The sequence below is a fragment of the Anabrus simplex genome, chromosome 12, assembly GCF_040414725.1.
Source record: "Anabrus simplex isolate iqAnaSimp1 chromosome 12, ASM4041472v1, whole genome shotgun sequence".
NCBI lineage: Eukaryota > Metazoa > Arthropoda > Insecta > Orthoptera > Tettigoniidae > Anabrus > Anabrus simplex.
Window position 1 is genome coordinate 76823679 of NC_090276.1, and position 18081 is coordinate 76841759.

General features: G+C 39.1%; 1 protein-coding gene across 1 annotated transcript in view; it reads left to right on the top strand.

Annotated features, from left to right (window-relative positions):
- Ptp10D (Protein tyrosine phosphatase 10D) overlaps positions 1-18081 on the top strand; it is a 398723-nt gene that overhangs the window by 159706 nt on the left and 220936 nt on the right. The window contains exons 2-4 of the mRNA XM_067156405.2: positions 3807-4053; positions 10450-10556; positions 12523-12694. Coding sequence (XP_067012506.2) covers positions 3807-4053; positions 10450-10556; positions 12523-12694 — 526 coding nt within the window. The remainder of the gene's footprint in view (positions 1-3806; positions 4054-10449; positions 10557-12522; positions 12695-18081) is intronic.

The window sequence follows — 18081 nt, forward strand, 5'->3', positions numbered from 1 at the left end:
CATTGAGGATTCCTCTTTGCGCTTTGCTCTTGAAAAATCGGTAGCCTTCGGATTCAAAAATCTCTTCAACTGGGTACCTTGTTTCCTGTAGGGCCATTATGGATATCTGATTTTCGTGAAGAGCTTCGGTGAGGGTTTTCAGCTTGCCAGTTTGTGTAAGTGAATTTACGTTGAAAGTTGCTAGAAAGGTTTTAGATTTTGGCCTGAGTTTTTGACTCTTCGGGGTACACCGAGACGCTCCGACTCGTCTCTTGCATAATGTCGAGTCTCCCCCAGAATCCGAACGAGACTCGTGCACCGTGGCGTTCACGACGAGGGATTTATCCGAAGATTTACCCCCTGGGGTATGTTTCTTGAAATGTTGTGCCATCATGCTTTTTGACTTGACTTTGCTTTGGACGGGTACCCATCCTTTTACAACTAGGGTTGTTAGCCCTAGAGGTTGCCTCAAGATGTTTTCTGGCTTCTGGTCATTTACCAGTCTTCGCCGTAACCCTGGCAAGGGACCAGTTTTTTTTTCACGGTGGTATTTTATTTCCCTACTATCCTCTGACTGCTGGCGGCAGAGCCAGCGAGCTTCCCCAATTCCAATGGGACGCGCCCGATGGAGGTAACCGGTAAATCCCCACACGGGTATTATTATTATTATTATTATTATTATTATTATTATTATTATTATTATTATTATTATTATTATTATTATTATTTGTACTTTGCTTTATATTCGTAACCGCCCTCTACCTGCAGAAATGTTGGCATGAGGGGATCATGAGTTCGTTTTTACCTTCCGAATGACGAGACTACAATATTTACAACATTTCTGGAAATATTGTATTTTGCAATCCTACTCACAGGCGTTTTTTTTTCAGCTTTTTGAACTGTGAGAAACTGCCACTGACAGTCGTTGCACGAGAGCGGAATCGTATACTTATGCTGCCCATGCGCCTCACACAAATTGCATTATGAAATAAAAATAAACCTTGCTTCTCTTGCCTCTGTATTCGTCAGTAATCTGTAGGTTTTACATAGTCAATAAAGAAATACATAGGTATGGTACGTAATCAAAGTACAGCTATGTAAAAGGATGTGATTTCGTTTGATGCAATACGTGTTTCTCTACCCGTAGTATAGCGAATAATCACCTCCAGAGTTTTTTAGGGAAACACATTTTATTTTTCGAGAGTCCATTATAATACGATAAAACATTTTACTGGATACCTACAAAAGTGTTATTATGACTCATAAAGTAATATTTTCCGTGAAAGTTGTCAGAAATTTGAGGTTTTAAATGTGATTCACATGCCTGTTGTTAGTCTCTTAGGAGCAACCAGCCTAAAACACTTAGTAAGATACACCCGCCCTCGCAAACTCAGTTCCGTCGGGCAGGACCACGGCCATCTTGAGTTGGCCGTGGCAGGACAGATGAGCCTGGCACAAGTAAATTGGGGGAACGCCAGACTGAGATAGGGTCTCGTGGTCGCAGACCTGCCCTCTCAACGTGACAGCTTCTGAGGGTTACCCATTTTAGTCGCCTTCTACGACATTCTCCACAGAGGGTGTGTAAACCGGCCTATAAAGTTGTAATTCTCATGGAGTTGAAGTAGGAAACAAGGGAAAATCATTTCCACTTCACTTCTTCCTGTTCCTCGTATCAGTCGTAGTGTCGAATGAACGCCGAAAACTTTGTAATGTCAACAGCTTGACCGTGATTCCATCTTTGAGCACGGCCTCTTAACTGTCACAATCAATAGAGGACACGAGCCACATATATTCTTACAGCGTTCCCTGCGTATTCCTGGGTTTACAAGCAAAACACATCTTACTTGTGAGAAAAAAAGATGACAAGATCTTTCATTGCCAACATGTGCTCTAAGAATATTTATTTTTAAAATTATCTAATGTGTTTCTTATAGCGTTAGAAGGTAGTGTGAAAAAAAACGCGCACTTCACATGATTTACTTGCAAGTAAAAGCATTTATAATCTTTTACGGAAACAAAAGAAGTATCCGAGGAAAATTGCGAATACGACGAAACTGATTGTGCAGTTAGTACATAAAAATGTTTTGTCTTATAAAGGCCAGCGCCACAGCCTGGCATAACAGTCCAAAAAGTCATTTTTTACATTTAAAAACTCAGTTTCAATCCACGTATGAAAGTGGCGTGCCCTTGATCGAAAAGCTCCTGGTGCCCGTGGTCGTTCAATAATTTGAACCACTTCATTTTTTTAAACAATCTTGTAAATATCCTCAAGGTCCATATGTTCTGTCATGTTGTACTGTTACTGCGTATTCTTAAAGTGCAGTTGAAACGGTAGATGAGTGACAGTCAAATTGATCTCGAGTTAAACTGAAGATTACGTTTTATAATACGTGACTAACGGATAAACCGAAGTTTAAACTGAACCAACAGTTTAAACCTCTATTATAATACCGCCCTAAATGTCCAAAGACTATTTATGTATATTGCATTGAATAATAGGATCTAAAATAGTATATTCCAGTTATTAATCAAGAAAAACAAAAGTTCGTTTGGCACACCATCTCATAGATGTAAAAGATATGTGGTGACACATTTGATGTTTTTCAAACCCCATGGCACTACAGCCCTTGAAGGGCCTTGGCCTACCAAGCGATCGCTGCTCAGCCCGAAGGCCTGCAGATTACGTATCGTGTAGTCAGCACGACGAATCCTCTCGGTCTTGATTCTTGGCTTTCTAGACCGGGGCCGCTATCCCACCGTCAGATACCTCCTCGATTCTAATCACGTAGGCTGCGTGGACCTCGAACCAGCCCTCAGGTCCAGGTAAAAATCCCTGACCTGGCCGGGATTCGAATCCGGGGCCTCCGGGTAAGACGCAGGCATGCCACCTCTAAACCACGGGGCTGTCATTTGATGTTTTACCCGACAAAAATTAATACTCAGCCATAGCCATACTCGTTATGACTCAGCCGTAGACGCCATAGTAGGCCTAGAGTAAAACGGAGCGTCGAAATTGACGAGCAGGCGGCCAGATGGCCCGCGCACGCTAGTCGAGGCCATGCGATTATTATTATTATTTATTATTATTATTATTATTATTATTATTATTATTATTATTATTATTATTATTATTATTATTATTATTCAAGATATTGGTTAATATCCGTTTTATTCATTGTAAACAAAACCAAATATGTAACATTCAGCTCAGGTATCAAATTACACGATAGTTGAACAGCCCGTCGACGGAGTCATACGGTACTAAGTTATTTTGTAAAGAAAGAAACCATATTTTCCAGTGTTGACTTATTAAATGCAATAAAAACTTTCCAGTCGGTCAGACACACAACAATTTCAAATGCAAATTAAAACACTATAAGCGTACCTGTGAAAATCGGTAGTGTAGAGAAGTACAAAATATTTCATTATACGGTGTTGGTCGTTTCCCATACAGCTCACATATGGTTCATATTATCACCTAATTCCATATCATTGGCAAGTTTACACTATCTAAACTATACTGTACGTATATGCACATAATTTAAGTGATTTGAATATCTGAGCGTGGTCTAATGCATCTTTGAAAACATAATTAGTTTATCATGATATCCATGTCCAGGGATAAATTGCCCCTGAGTGTGTGTTGAGGAAATATTCTTACCTACTCTTACCTTGGTCTAAACCTAATTGAACTTGATGACCGTAGACTTGGGTAGGACAGAAGTCTGTGCCAAACCTAAACCTTCCTGATGAAGCGTGTTGCACATTTTATAGAATGTTTCAGTTGTTCTCTATTTTCTAACAGAGAATGTTATCTTTTTTGACAGTCATGCCTGGCTGAAGACCTCGCTATCCAGATCCCCGGCAACCTTGGTCGTGATGGCAGCTTCTACAGGTTGGACTACACCCCTCCACATGGTAAACCTCTCCCGAATACAACACTGAGATCCCGTGACATTGGGGATGTGATTAAGTTCTCGGAAGGACTTCCAGGGACCAAGTATGAGTTCTGGCTGTACTATTCCAACAGCTCTGTGGTAGACCTTCTCACATGGACAGCTTCCATCACAACGGGTATGTAAAATAATTGATTAGCCTTCAAACTTTATAGGTTGATATCTGACACTACAGAATTTTATTTGAGCATCTCTTGAATCTTTCTCTCTGTCATGTTGACTACCTTGTGCCACCTCGACGGTATCACCCTGTGGATGGGGGCGGTAAGATAACATCCATGGTATCCTCTACCTGTTGTAAGAGGCGCCTAAAAGGGCCCAGTGTTGGCGACCATGGGCGCAAAGCTGAGTCCTGGCATTGTTTCCACTTACTTGTGCCAGGCTCCTCACTTTCATCTTTTCTATCCGACCTTACTTGGTCAACTCTTGTTCTTTTCCGAGCCTCATGGTAGACTCTTGGGTTTGTGAATCTCTTCATTTTCATTTTCACACCCTTCATAGCCCTTTTCTTTCTTTGGCCGATACTTTCATTTCTTCCATTGCCCAGTTGTACTTCCTCTTAAAAACAGTTATCGATGGTATTAGGTTTGCGAGGCCTTGGGAGTCTTTCATTTTCATGCCCTTCGTTGCTGATACCTTCATTTTGGAGGAATGGATCTCTTTCGCTCTGATGTGTGTTTGGCCTCTGAAATCTCCTATGATTAGAGTTAAGGTTATCTAGTTGCACTTCCCTTAACACCTGTCATGTCTTGGATTATCTGAAATTCTCAAAGCTGGAAAGATTGGTCGTCTGAAAATCGAATGTGGCTGAATCCAAGTCACTGGTGTTTCTGTGATAAAATGATGGCTGATTAATATGACTGTTGTCTTACAATTAGGAGACACGACCTGGATGGAGATGAAAATATTGGATTGACTTGCCATGCATGATCACAAGAGAATTGATGTATCCCCAGTTATTAAGAAAATGAGGGAAGCTAGACTATGATTGTACAGCCACGTCGTAAGGAGCAATGACAAAACGGCCCTTCATTTAGACCCAGGATGACACCGGACACATGTCGGTCTGAATCCTTTAGACACCGCCAGCAGAGATAAATAGAAACCCTGTTGGATCGGGTTGGAATGGGAATTCGTCAAGTTCAACTTCAGAAGTGCTATGTATAGAATGTTGCAACTCCTCGTGCCGTGGTGGTGCACTGCCAATGGAGGTGAGCTGCATGTACCAGCCATCTCTGGTTGTGGTGGCAAACATTTGATGGTTTATATTACTGCTAGGAGCTGTCTGAATGACTTCCTCATAGCACACTAAGAAATTACATGGATTTATTTGACAAGGGAGTGAATGCATATGCAAATTTTCAGGTAAATCTGGAAGGTGTGGTCTGGTTTCATTTTGTTCCAAAAGTGTGTTGGTTTTTCATGGAATGACTTAATTCACTTCAGTGTCTTGATGTGTGATGTGTTGTACCCTGCATTCTTTGGTAACATCATACTAGAGGCTACCCTTAAAGCATCATCAAGTCGTGCATAGATAGATAGGAACGCAGCTCAGCTCTTCTCAGTCTCTGACGAGCTAGTTTCTGCTAGTTTCTGGTATGTAACAGAGCTCATGTAATTAGTCCTGCCAGCAGTGTAAGTTAATATAATGAGACACCAGGTGCAAGTTGTTTTCTAATTCATTTAAATAATTATACTGTTACTTAATTAGTTCACTTCCTTGTTTTACTTGTCAGGAATTCTTGCTTCTAATACCATACAATTTCAGATTTGTTATGGAACACACATTTGAGCTTTTTAAACAGGGCAAATGAATACTTTTATTTCAGGCAGTTGGTGCCATTTTTCAACAGGCTGGATGAAGATTAGCAGATTATCCCAACAACATCACATTCGGTGCGGAGACATGTCGGATATAACCTGGAATACAGTGGGGGAGGGGATTCAACAGCTGATCACTTTATCAGTGTGTGTTAGTTTTACTGACATGAACTTGACCTTATTCAACTTGGTCATTATTTGTATATTTTATCACACAACAAATTGTATTTAGTAAAGTGCAAATATTTTTTATGAATGTCGTAATGTAGCCAGCAGTATAGTAGTGTACAACTCGAGATCCCACGAGCTGAGCTAACACCTTGCTAATTCGGTTAAATGCTTTCACCGGTGTATAGTTTATGAACATCCATTTCCATGGCTAACAGCACCAGACATATGTTGGTGGAAACCTTTGGTGTGTTGATGCTACGCTAAACCAGTATTGTGTCTTGAATCACTGCTACTTCGCACTCTTCACACAACGAAGCACTCGTTAAGTCAAAAAAATTAAATTGTCGACGAAACAAGAAGACGTGAAGAAATGTTTTTAGAATATAAGTACGTTATAAAATAGTTCTCTACAATTAGATGTAATTATGTTAATTTAAGACTTGCAGCTTCATGGTAACTAACAAATTTTTAAGATTTAGTTTGGACATGACAGTTTTGACAGTAATATTTTTATTTTGTAATTACTGGCATCTGTCCGCCTCTGTGGTGTAGTGGTTAGCATGATTAGCTGCCACCTCCAGAGGTCCGGGTTCGATTCCCGGCTCTGCTACGAAATTTGAAAAGTGGTACGAGGGCTGGAACAGGGTCCACTCAGCCTCGGGAGGTCATCTGAGTAGAGGTGGGTTCGATTCCCACCTCAGCCATCCTGGAAGTGGTTTTCCATGGTTTCCCACTTCTCCTCCAGGCAAATGCCGGGATGGTACCTAACTTAAGGCCACGGCCGCTTCCTTCCCCCTTCCTTGCCTGTCCCATCCAATCTTCCCATCCATCCACAAGGCCCCTGTTCCGCCTAGCAGGTGAGGCCGCCTGGGCGAGGTACTGGTCGTTCTCCCCAGTTGTACCCCCCCGACCCAAAGTCTGAAGTTCCAGCACACTGCCCATGAGGCGGTAGAGGTGGGGCATCTACAAAACCGTATCAATTTAGAATACAGATGCGATGAACTGAAGAATTTTTAAAGAAAGTTCATATCACTTTTGTACAATACAATATTGTCTTCCTCAGATGAATACTTCCTTCTTCTTTTTCTTCAGCTTCAGTAACATTTGATCTCCAATATAACTTCTTACTTTATGGTGTCATCACCATGAATTCAGTAGGAACAGGCATCTGTTTTGAGGGACCAAAATAAATACATACATACATACATACATACATACATACATACATACATACATACATTATAGACTGTTATGCCTTTCAGTGTTCAGTCTGCAAGCCTCTGTGAATTTACTAAACGTGGCCACAATCCTCAATTTGCAACTAGTGCTGTGGCCTCATTTAGTTCTATACCTCTTATCTTTAAATCGTTAGAAACTGAGTCTAACCATCTTGGTCTACCTCTTCTTCTCTTACCCTCCATAAGAGAGTCCATTATTCTCCTAGGTAACCTATCCTCCTCCATTCGCCTCACATGACCCCACCACCGAAGCCGGTTTATGCGTACAGCTTCATCCATTGAGTTCATTTCTAAATTAGCCTTTATCTCCTCATTCTGAATACCCTCCTGCCATTGTTCCCACCTGTTTGTACCAGCAGTCATTCTCACTACTTTCATATGTTACTTGTAACTTATGAATAAGATATCCTGAGTCCACCCAGCTTTTGCTCCCGTAAAGCAAAGTTGGTCTGAAAACAGACTGATGTAAAGATAGTTTCGTCTGGGAGCTGACTTCCTTCTTACAGAATACTGTTGTTCGCAACTATGAGCTCACTGCATTAGCTTTACGACACCTTGATTCAATCTCACTTACTATATTACCATCCTGGGAGAACACACAACCTAAATACTTGAAATTATCGACCTGTTCTAGTTTTGCATCACCAATCTGACATTCAATACTGTTGAATTTCTTACCTACTGACATCAATTTAGTCTTCGAGAGGCTAATTTTCATACCATACTCATTGCACCTCTTTTCAAGTTCCAAGATATTAGTCTGCAGGCTTTCGGGACAATCTGCCATTAAGACCAAGTCGTCAGCATAGGCCAGACTGCTTACTACATTTTCACCGAACTGAATCCCTCCCTGCCATTTTATACCTTTCAGCAGATAGTCCATGTAAACTACAAACAGCAAAAGTGAAAGATTACAGCCTTGTCTAACCCTTGTAAGTACCCTGAACCAAGAACTCATTCTACCATCAATTCTCACTGAAGCCTAATTGTCAACATAAATGCCTTTGATTGACTTTAATAATCTATTTTTAATTCCATAGTCCCCCTGTATAGCGAACATCTTTTCCCTCGGTACCCTGTCAAATGCTTTCTTTAGATCTATGAAACATAAACACAACTGCCTATTTCTCTCGTAGCATTTTTCAGTTACCTGGCGCATACTGAAAATCCGATCCTGACAGCCTCTCTGTGGTCTGAAACCACACTGGTTTTCATCCAACTTCCTCTCAACGACTGATCGCACCCTCCCTTCCAAGATGCTAGTGAATACTTTACCTGATATACTAATCAGTGTGATACCTCGATAGTTGTTGCAATCCTTCCTGTTCCTTTGCTTATAGATAGGTGCAATTACTGCTTTTGTCCAATCTGAAGGTACCTTACCAACACTCCATGCTAATTTTACTACTCTCTGAAGCCATTTCATCCCTGCCTTCCCACTCTACTTCACCATTTCAGGTCTAATTTCATATATTCCTGCTGCTTTATGACAATGGAGTTTATTTACCATCGTTTCCACTTCCTCAAGCGTAATTTCACCAACATCATTTTCCTCCTCCCCATGAGCTTGGCTGTTTGCATCACCACCAGGATGATTTCCTTTTACATTGAAATGATGTTCAAAATATTCCCTCCACCTCTCCAGTGATTCCCTAGGATCTATTATGAGTTCACCTGAATTACTCAAAACACTGTTCATTTTCTTTATTGCTCCCTTCCTAAGATACTTCATTACTGTCCAGAAAGGTTTCCCTGCTGCTTGACCTAGCCTTTCCAGGTTATTACCATAATCTTCCCACGACTTCTTTTTGGATTTAATAACTATTTGTTTCGCTGTTTCTTTCATCTACATACAAATTCCTGTCTGCCTCAGCCCTTGTTTGGAGCCATTTCTGATAAGCCTTCTTTTTACGTTTACAAGCTGCTCTCACTTCATCATTCCACCAAGATGTTTGCTTTTTCCCATCTTTACACACAGTTGTTCCTAGGCATTCCCTTCCTGTTTCTACTACAGCATCCCTGTATGCCACCCATTCACTTTCTATATCCTGAACCTGCTAACTGTCTACTTTTCGAAACTTCTCACTAATCATATCCATGTACTTCTGTCTTTCCTCGTCCTGGAGATTGTCTACCCTTATTCGTTTGCAGACAGATTTCACTTTCTCTACCCTAGGCCTAGAGATAGTTAGTTCACTACAGATCAGATAGTGGTCTGTATCATCGAAAAATCCGTGAAAAACTCGTACATTCCTAACAAATTTCCTGAATTCAAAGTCGGTTAAGACATAGTCTGTTATAGATCTGGTACCCCTAGCCTCCCATGTGTAGCGGTGAATAGCCCAAATATAATGTTGAAATTTATTCCAAATGTGCTTTGGACAAAAAGTCCCTTTACTGTAATTCATCTGATGCAGAAATGTTGTACATTCTGAAAAAAGGACTAATGTTACAAAAATGTTGCAAAGTTTGGGCTGGGAAGACATGCGAATAAGGAGAGGAGCTGCTCGGCCAAGTTGTATGTTCTGGGCTGTCGGTGGAGAGATCGTGTGAATGACATTAGTAGTCAGATAAGCTTCACTTGTGCTTTCAAAGGTAGGAAAGTTCAAAATAGTAAGAAGTTTGAATTCAAGAGGACAAATTAGGTAAATATTCATTTATAGGAAGAGGAGTTAGGGATTGGAATAATTTACCAAGGAAGTTGTTCAATAAATTTGCAACTTCCTTGAAGTAATATAACAAAAGACTAGGGAAACACTTGATAGGGTATTTACCCCCTGGGCGACTGCCCTAAATGCAGATCACAGTGACTGATTTGATTTTGCCATATTCCAGGGAAAGTTATTTTCAAAAAAATTTCATACGTACATAGAAGTTTCTTATTGCATTGAGCTGAACAGACTACTGTTAAATGTGATGTGGCTTCAGCGTGTTCTGCGACCTACTTTGGTTAACTCTTGTTCTTGTCTTACTGGCAGTTCTTTTTGTTTACCCTGTACTAGTGATACTAATCCATGATGGGGCTGATGATCTTGGTGTTAATTAGTTGGGGTATTCTTGTGATTCTTGATTGGTAAGTGATCCATATTTGAAAATTTGATTTTAAACACTTTTCTACACTTCAAGCAGATTTATTACACAGTCAATAAAAATATGAACATAAATGAGAATACAGTAGTATGACTGTGTATGACTTGATTTGTCCATATCGTTGTGAATTTTATTTTCTTTCTGTTTACAGTCATTGCTCAGATACAATGTGCAATGTTATCTTTATGTTTCAGCACCTGATCCTCCCACGAACCTGTCTGTCCAGGTGCACGGAGGGAAGTCGGCGCAGATATCGTGGAGCCCCCCAGCGCAGGGACAGTATTCTCATTTTAAGATGAAGGCAAGTCTTTGTGCTGTAAGGGATACAAAGTGATTGAGAGAGAAGATGTACAGCTTGTCCAGCAGTTTACCTCCTATGCCTGTATGGGTTCCATGTTTGTGCTTCTCAGTTTGATTGTTCATCTGCAACAGAGCCGACACTATTAGACCCTGGACGAACTTCTCCTTGCTGGTTTAATGGCATTTCCTCATCTCTGCTTTCACGGGACCCCCGAGTACGTTGTCAGGTGTGGTGAAATTAGGGCCTCTTGCAGGCCAAGGCAATGGAACTGAAGATTGTTCCAGTCCATGTCCAACCAAGCAAATTTTTGAAAGTTTAGTTGAGATATTTGTTAACATTCGAAGCAAAATGCACTGGTGCACTGTACTGTTGAAATCAAATGGTGTCGGCGTTTCTGTAAGCAACCACATGGTCCTGTATAGTCTATCTTGGAATGTCAAAACTCGGAGGACGTTCATTTAATAGATAACTCCAAAACAGCTCAAACCTTCCCCTGCGTGGTGCATGAAAAACACTTTCCATTACAAAAACCTTTTGGCCCAATGCAGTAATGTTTGCCATGATGGTTTTGCTTTGCCAAAATCCACCACAAAGTCATTCATGGTGTTCTCCATTGCCCTTCTGGTGGAAACACATAAGCCAACAAACACTTTTGCATCCACCTTTACATTACTACCCCTTTTGAGTGGCTTTGTTATACATTTCACCACCAGAGTCTCATATTGGGAAGAGACTGCCTGCTATATTCCTTCCGTCACAAAGACTAATCAAGTACAGTGTAAATTGTCTGTTTGGCCATCCTGTAGTTCAAGTTTTTCTGTTGGTATGCCAGATGAATGGTACGAAGCCTTGGGAGTTTATTGCAGGGAATGTTTTTTATCTGGGATCTTGTGCTGTTCGAGTTGTATTACTGAGTGTTTCCTATGGCTGAGATTTTCTCTTTTGGAAGCACTTGATGTTCTTGATGTTTCTAGATTCTCTTTGATTTGTGCCAGGAGGCACTATAACTCTTTACATAAAACCTGTTACTCCTCACCAAGTGACTGATATGTAGATCAATGGAAATTTGAACAGCATGTATGAAAGTAAAGAACGGAAAATTGTGTGCTTTTTGGATTGTGATATTGAAAATGAGAAGAGGAATGAAAGGTGGTAAACTGGGACAGGAAGAGAAGCAGTTTTTTTGTGTTCACTTCTTCCTACAGCAAAGTTTGTTTTATGAAAAAAAAAAAAAAAAATGTCTGCATAGTTTTTATTCAGATAAACTAAACAAAGTTTCTAATTCCTAAAAATTGGTCTCTTACTTTGTAAATAATAGATAAAGTTATTTATAGAGAGATAGGAACACATTTAAAGGACAGGTCAGTACAGTCCCAGTTCTTCTACATCCATCTCTTCCCAGTGCCAATGAGGATGACAGCATCGGTACTCGTTGAGGGTCCAGCTAGTCTGCTGTATTCATCTTCATCTTTTTTGTCACTTCCACATCAAGACTGCTCTCCTGACAGAGGTGGAGCCTGTTGGGGTCTGAAAAGAAATGCACAGAGAAGAACGGAGATTGGTGAGGAGTGAGAGCACTCTATGTGGAGACATTCCTTGTGCCCTCTTCCAACACTTACATTTCATTGTGTGTATCCTGTTGTGTGTTCGTATTGAAGTTCCTATCTTTGTATTTGTAACTTATTCCTTCCTTCCGTTGCTTGTTGATGACAGAATTGATCAGACAGCTCACGAAATTTGTTCTCTTAGCCAATCAAACCAATAGAATTTTCAGATACATAAAATAGGAAATTCTGACAATAAAGGGAAGGTTTTGTCCTGGGTGGTGCAGGAGATACCTAAGATTGGACAGTTAGCAGCAGAGGGAGTGCAACAATTTTGGCAGGAGTGTTGTTCTGTGATATTGGGTCTGTGAATTTGACCAAGTCTTTAAGAAAAAGGTACAAGGCTGTAATGTGGATTGCAGGTGGTGCCGCTGTCGGACGTTCCTCCTCCTAACAATCCCATGCTAGAAGAGGAGCTTGGTTTGCAGTACTCTCTCCAGAACCTCACTCCAGGAGCATCGTACCAGGTCCAGCTGTTCACAGTATACGACGGCAAGGAGAGTGTAGCCTACATATCGCGCAACTTCACTACCAGTAAGTTACTTGATTTGGGTCTGGCTCTGTGGTTAGCATGTTGGCCATTCATCCAAGGGGTCCTGAGTTCAATTCATGGCCAGATTGGGAACTTTAATGTTCATTGGGGACTGGCTGTATGTGCTGTCTTCAACATTACATTTAATCATCCTAGGTAGGGCCCCATCCTTGTTGCCTATCATCAACTCTACAGTCCTGTTCAGCACTACAGTTACCGGTAACATAAAAGGCATATTATCAGCCAGAGAGATACTGCTACAAGATATATGCACTGTGTATGCCAAGAGACATACACTAGGCCTGATGCACGTCTTCCGAGTTGACGCCGTAGAGGCGACCTGCTTCTGTGGCGTTACAATTATTGAATAAACATTTGGAATCTGACTGTATACATATTCGTATATGTGCATTATATCACTGGACTACTCAAGTAAGCTGTTTGACTAAATGCACGGCGCATTTAATATTTCTATTTTTTAAATTTTTTTATTTTTTGCTATTTGCTTTACGTCGCACCGACCCAGATAGGTCTTATGGCGACGATGGGATAGAAAAGGCCTAAGAATGGGAAGGAAGCGGCCGTGGCTTTTATTAAGGTACAGCATTTGCCTGGTGTGAAAATGGGAAACCACGGAAAACCATTGTCAAGGCTTCCGACAATGGGATTCGAACCCACTATCTCCCGATTACTGGATACCGGCCACACTTGAGCGACTGCAGCTATCGAGCTCGGTCACTTAATATTTCAATGTTGGTAACATGTGTATTCAACTGACTGAAAAGTGTACCTTAATGCCATCTAGCCGCGCGCAGTGGAACTAGGAGTGTGTTTGAACGCTGATAGACAGAGCGAGCACGGCTCGGTAGACTGATTGCTATTGCGCTGGGTGCTTTTCAAATGGCTGTCAGCCATTTGAATTTACTGGAGAAAGATGCTCTGTAATGTCTCCAATATCATCTTGCAAGATGAAACTTGTTATAACGGGTATTGGGTAAAATAATCGGATGCATCCCTTTCAGCGATCGAGGATTGTAAATATGTACAGTAGAGTTGTTTAAAAGGAAATGGTGTAGTGTTAATCTGAATATCGTATTAATTTAAATGTAGTGTTAATTTGTGAGTGATAGTGGTTGCTCGGTTGCTTAATTCATTATGGATTATATAGTAATGTTGTTCTCTTCATTTCTGTAAGTACTGCATTTTATTATTTGTTGATAAGTTTATTCTATAGTTTGAGTGCTTTGGTATTTGGCTGTACATATTCTAGCGAGCCGTGCACGCTCTGTCTATGAGCGTTCAAACACACTACTAGTTCCACTGTGTGCGGGTAGATGGCATTAAGGTACACTTTTCAGTTAGTCGAATACACCAGTTACCAACATTGAAATATTAAATGCGCCATGCATTTAGTCAAACAGCTTATTTGAGTAGTCCAGTGATATAATGCATATATACGAATACATATACAGTCAGATTCCAAATGTTTATTCAATAATTGTAACGCCACACTTCTGTGAGGATGAGGCCTTACCTGTGATGAATTCTAATGCTGAAGAAGGTACAGAGAGAGAGAGCCCCAAGCCGATGAAGGTTAAAACTCCGGCCCAACTGGGAATCAAACCCTGGAACCCCTGGGCCAAAGGCCAGCATGCTAATTATTTTAACCATAGAACCATTGAAATGTGCAGACTGAAAATAAATACAAAGAAAGTCATCTGAAGTATGGTAGTGCTAACTTCATCCAACATGATACCCAGATTCTATCTATAGCACTGTAGAAAAGTGTTAACATAAAAGGTTATTCTTTCTTGTATGTATTCACTTGTGTGCACACCTAGACATTATGTTGTTACCTCATACCACGTAAATCTGCTCTGTGGACAACAATCAACTTTGTTTCCATTTTTCTAAATACACTCAAAATGTAACATAGATGTTTATTCACTGTCATTCTACAATTATCAGGACTTCATACGATAATTCTCTGTTCGTACTGAGTATTGTTGACTCAGTTTTCATGTCTCCTACCCTTAACCTTGTTACCATCTATGCTTTCATGGTCTGTAATTTATTGTAGATATGATATGGGCTTTTTGGGCTTATGGCATGTCAAGAAAATAAGGTGAAATTCTTTGTGTTTCGCAGAGAACTTCAGAAGAACATCTCAACTGTTATTATTTATAAGCTTCATGTCCGTATTGATTGATATCACTATATAGAAATAATATGAATCACCACCTTATCAATACACTATTTTATTTACTACCAAACTGGTAAATAGGGTCAATACCGGTTTCGACCCCTATGGGGTCATCCTCAGTTGACACATATAAATATCTATAAAAACATCACATATAATAGTTAAAGTTTAAAATTGATGGGTCATTAGTATACTGGTAAGTACATATGCATGTATTATGGAATTTACAAAATTGTTCTAATGGAGCTATTATGTAGATTTTCTGTTTCTTTGTAAACAGTATCAAAAGTATTGTATTGGATGTGGTTCATCCATTTGACAAAATGCTAGTGGATTGAATATGTACATTTGCTGAGGGGTACATGCTATTCTATTTTACAATTTGTTTTACATAATATGGCGTAAAATTATTACATTTGCACATATATGGTGATATTAGGTACAATGTAGGGTGTTAAAGATGTACTATTTGAATTTTCAGTATCCTGATTAAGTTTGTTCTATTAGAGCTATTATGTAGATTTTCTGTTTCTTTGTAAACAGTATCAAAAGTGTTGTGTTGGATGTGGTTCATCCATTTGACAAGATGCTAATGGATTGAATATGTACATTTGCTGAGAGGTACATGCTATTCTATTTTACAATTTTGTTTTACATAATATGGAGTAAAATTATTACATTTGCACATATATGGTGATATTAGGTGCAATGTAGGGTGTTAAATATGTACTATTTGAATTTTCGGTATCCTGATTACATTTCATGTAGTGGTTGTAAAGTTTACAGATTCACTTGTTTAGTTCAGTTAAATGCATAATGACCTTGTTGGTTTGAATTCTTAAAATTAAAATATTGGTATGTAATACCTAGTTAACATGAATCCTTAATATTAATATATAAGTTTGTAGCACCTCTTATTCCCGTTTTCAGTCTTAAAATAGAATTGTGTCTTGACACTTTATTTTGTTAGACATATAAAAGTCTTGCTAAGATAAAACTTTGGGGCTAAAACCGGTATGAAATACTTATTTAAAATACATTAGATAATGGTATTGATATGTGGTGCTATGTGCATATTCAAAAAATCTAAATGAAATATAAATATAAATTGGTGACAGTACTGTAGGTTGTTGTATTGTAGGTCTATTAAAATATATGTTTACTTGAATAGGATCGATCACATGCTGTACGCGTTACGAGTGAAATTGCATAATATATTATAGTAATAACTGGTAATTTTGTAGGATACTGCTGTTGTAGTTGGAAATCTTGAATATCATTGAGAAAATGTTCTCATCTTGTCGCGTGTCGAATACAGGTTGAGTAGGTCACCATTAAGAGATGAAGTGCATATTGGATGTCGTATATCTAAATTAGGTTGTACGTTGGTTGTATCGTGGAGACGTGTTGTAAATTAATATATCTGTAAGTAGAAATAATAAGTGTGTGAGATAATGTATCGAAAGAATGTAGTGGCAAGTATATATCGTATTACTTACGTTGGCTGTTGGGATCGTGTGCTCTGTATGGCTGTCTGTTGAGATCTGTAGCGTGTTGCTCTGAGGTTATAGTTTACGGCGGTGGAGGGGAGGCTTGAAGGGATGGGTGGAGCACTTGTAACGGGAGTGGGATTAAAGGAGGGGAGGTCTTGGAGCGGTAGATTTGTATTTATGGATTTTTGTTTATCTATTCTTTTTAAATAATAATCTTTCAGTAGGGGAATAACTGTATGAAAAAGAATATTATTTCTGTCTATGTTATCGTTTAAGTTGGAATTTGGATTAACGTATTTGTCTAAGTTTATATAAAATTCTTCTAGTATACTGAGCAAGGGGCTTTTTGGGTTTATTTTGAGGATTTGCATATCATTACTGATGTCTGTAAACCTATGTTTCTGATCGTTGATGTGTTGTCCCATGGCTGAGAAGTGTCTATGTCTAACGGCATTTACGTGTTCGTTGTATCTTATTGAAAAACTTCTACCAGTAAGCCCTACATAACTGGCTTGGCAATCATTGCATTTTAGACGGTACACTCCTGAGTGGTTGTATTTGTTTATGTTATTGACTGATTTAGAATTGTATAATATGTTGGTGTTATTGCGTGTAGTTTTGTATGCTATTTTTAGGCCTTGTTTTTTGAAAATGTTGGTTATGGGGTGTATATGGTTATTGTTGTAAGTGAATAGTGCGTATTCTTTTTTATCTTTGGTGATTCTGGTTAACTTAGTTTTTGGTTGGTTTTTTACTTTGTTGATGATATGGTTTATCATTGTTCTTTTATAACCATTTTGTTTGGCTATTTCATGAATTATGTTTAGTTCTTTGTTCAAATATTTCTTTGAAAGTGGAATGTTATATGCCCTGTGTATCATGCTGTAGTATGCGGCTTTTTTGTGAGTGTGTGGGTGGGTGGAGTCTGTTTTTATTGTATTTGATGTATGGGTAGGCTTTCTGTATATGTTGTATGTTAGATGATTATTATGTCTGGTTATAGATATATCCAAGTAGTTTATGGTATTGTTGTTTTCGGTTTCCATAGTAAATTTTATGTGGGGATCTATTTCATTCAGTTGTTCCAAGATTGTATTTTCGTTTGTGTGTCTATTGTCCATAATTATGAATACATCATCGACAAACCTGCACCAAAGAATGATGTTTTCTATTTTTTGGACTTCTTGATGTTCTAAATGGTCCATATATATATCAGCTATTATGCCTGATATTGGCGATCCCATGGGCAATCCTTTTTGTTGGTAGATGGTGTCATGGAACCTAAAGTAATTGTTATTAATGGCAAAGTGTAATAGTTTTATAAATTCATTTATTTCCAATTTGCTTGGCTTGCTGTGTTTGTATAGGTTTGATTCTATGATAGTTATAGTTTTCTGTGTAGGTATGTTAGGATACATGTTTGTTATGTCATATGTTGCTAGTTTGTAATATTGTTCTATTCTCATGTTTTTAGTAGTGTTGCAAAATTCTATAGAGTTTTTTATGGTTTTGTTTGCCTGAAAAACATAATGTTTTTTTAGGAATTTTTGTATGAATTTTGACAGTTTGTAGGTGGGACTAGATCTGTAGTTGATGATAGGTCTCATGGGAATATTATCTTTGTGAATTTTAGGGTAAGCTTTGGCTGTAGGTATACTTGGATTCATTGTAATCAGTTTAGTAGTTTCTTGTT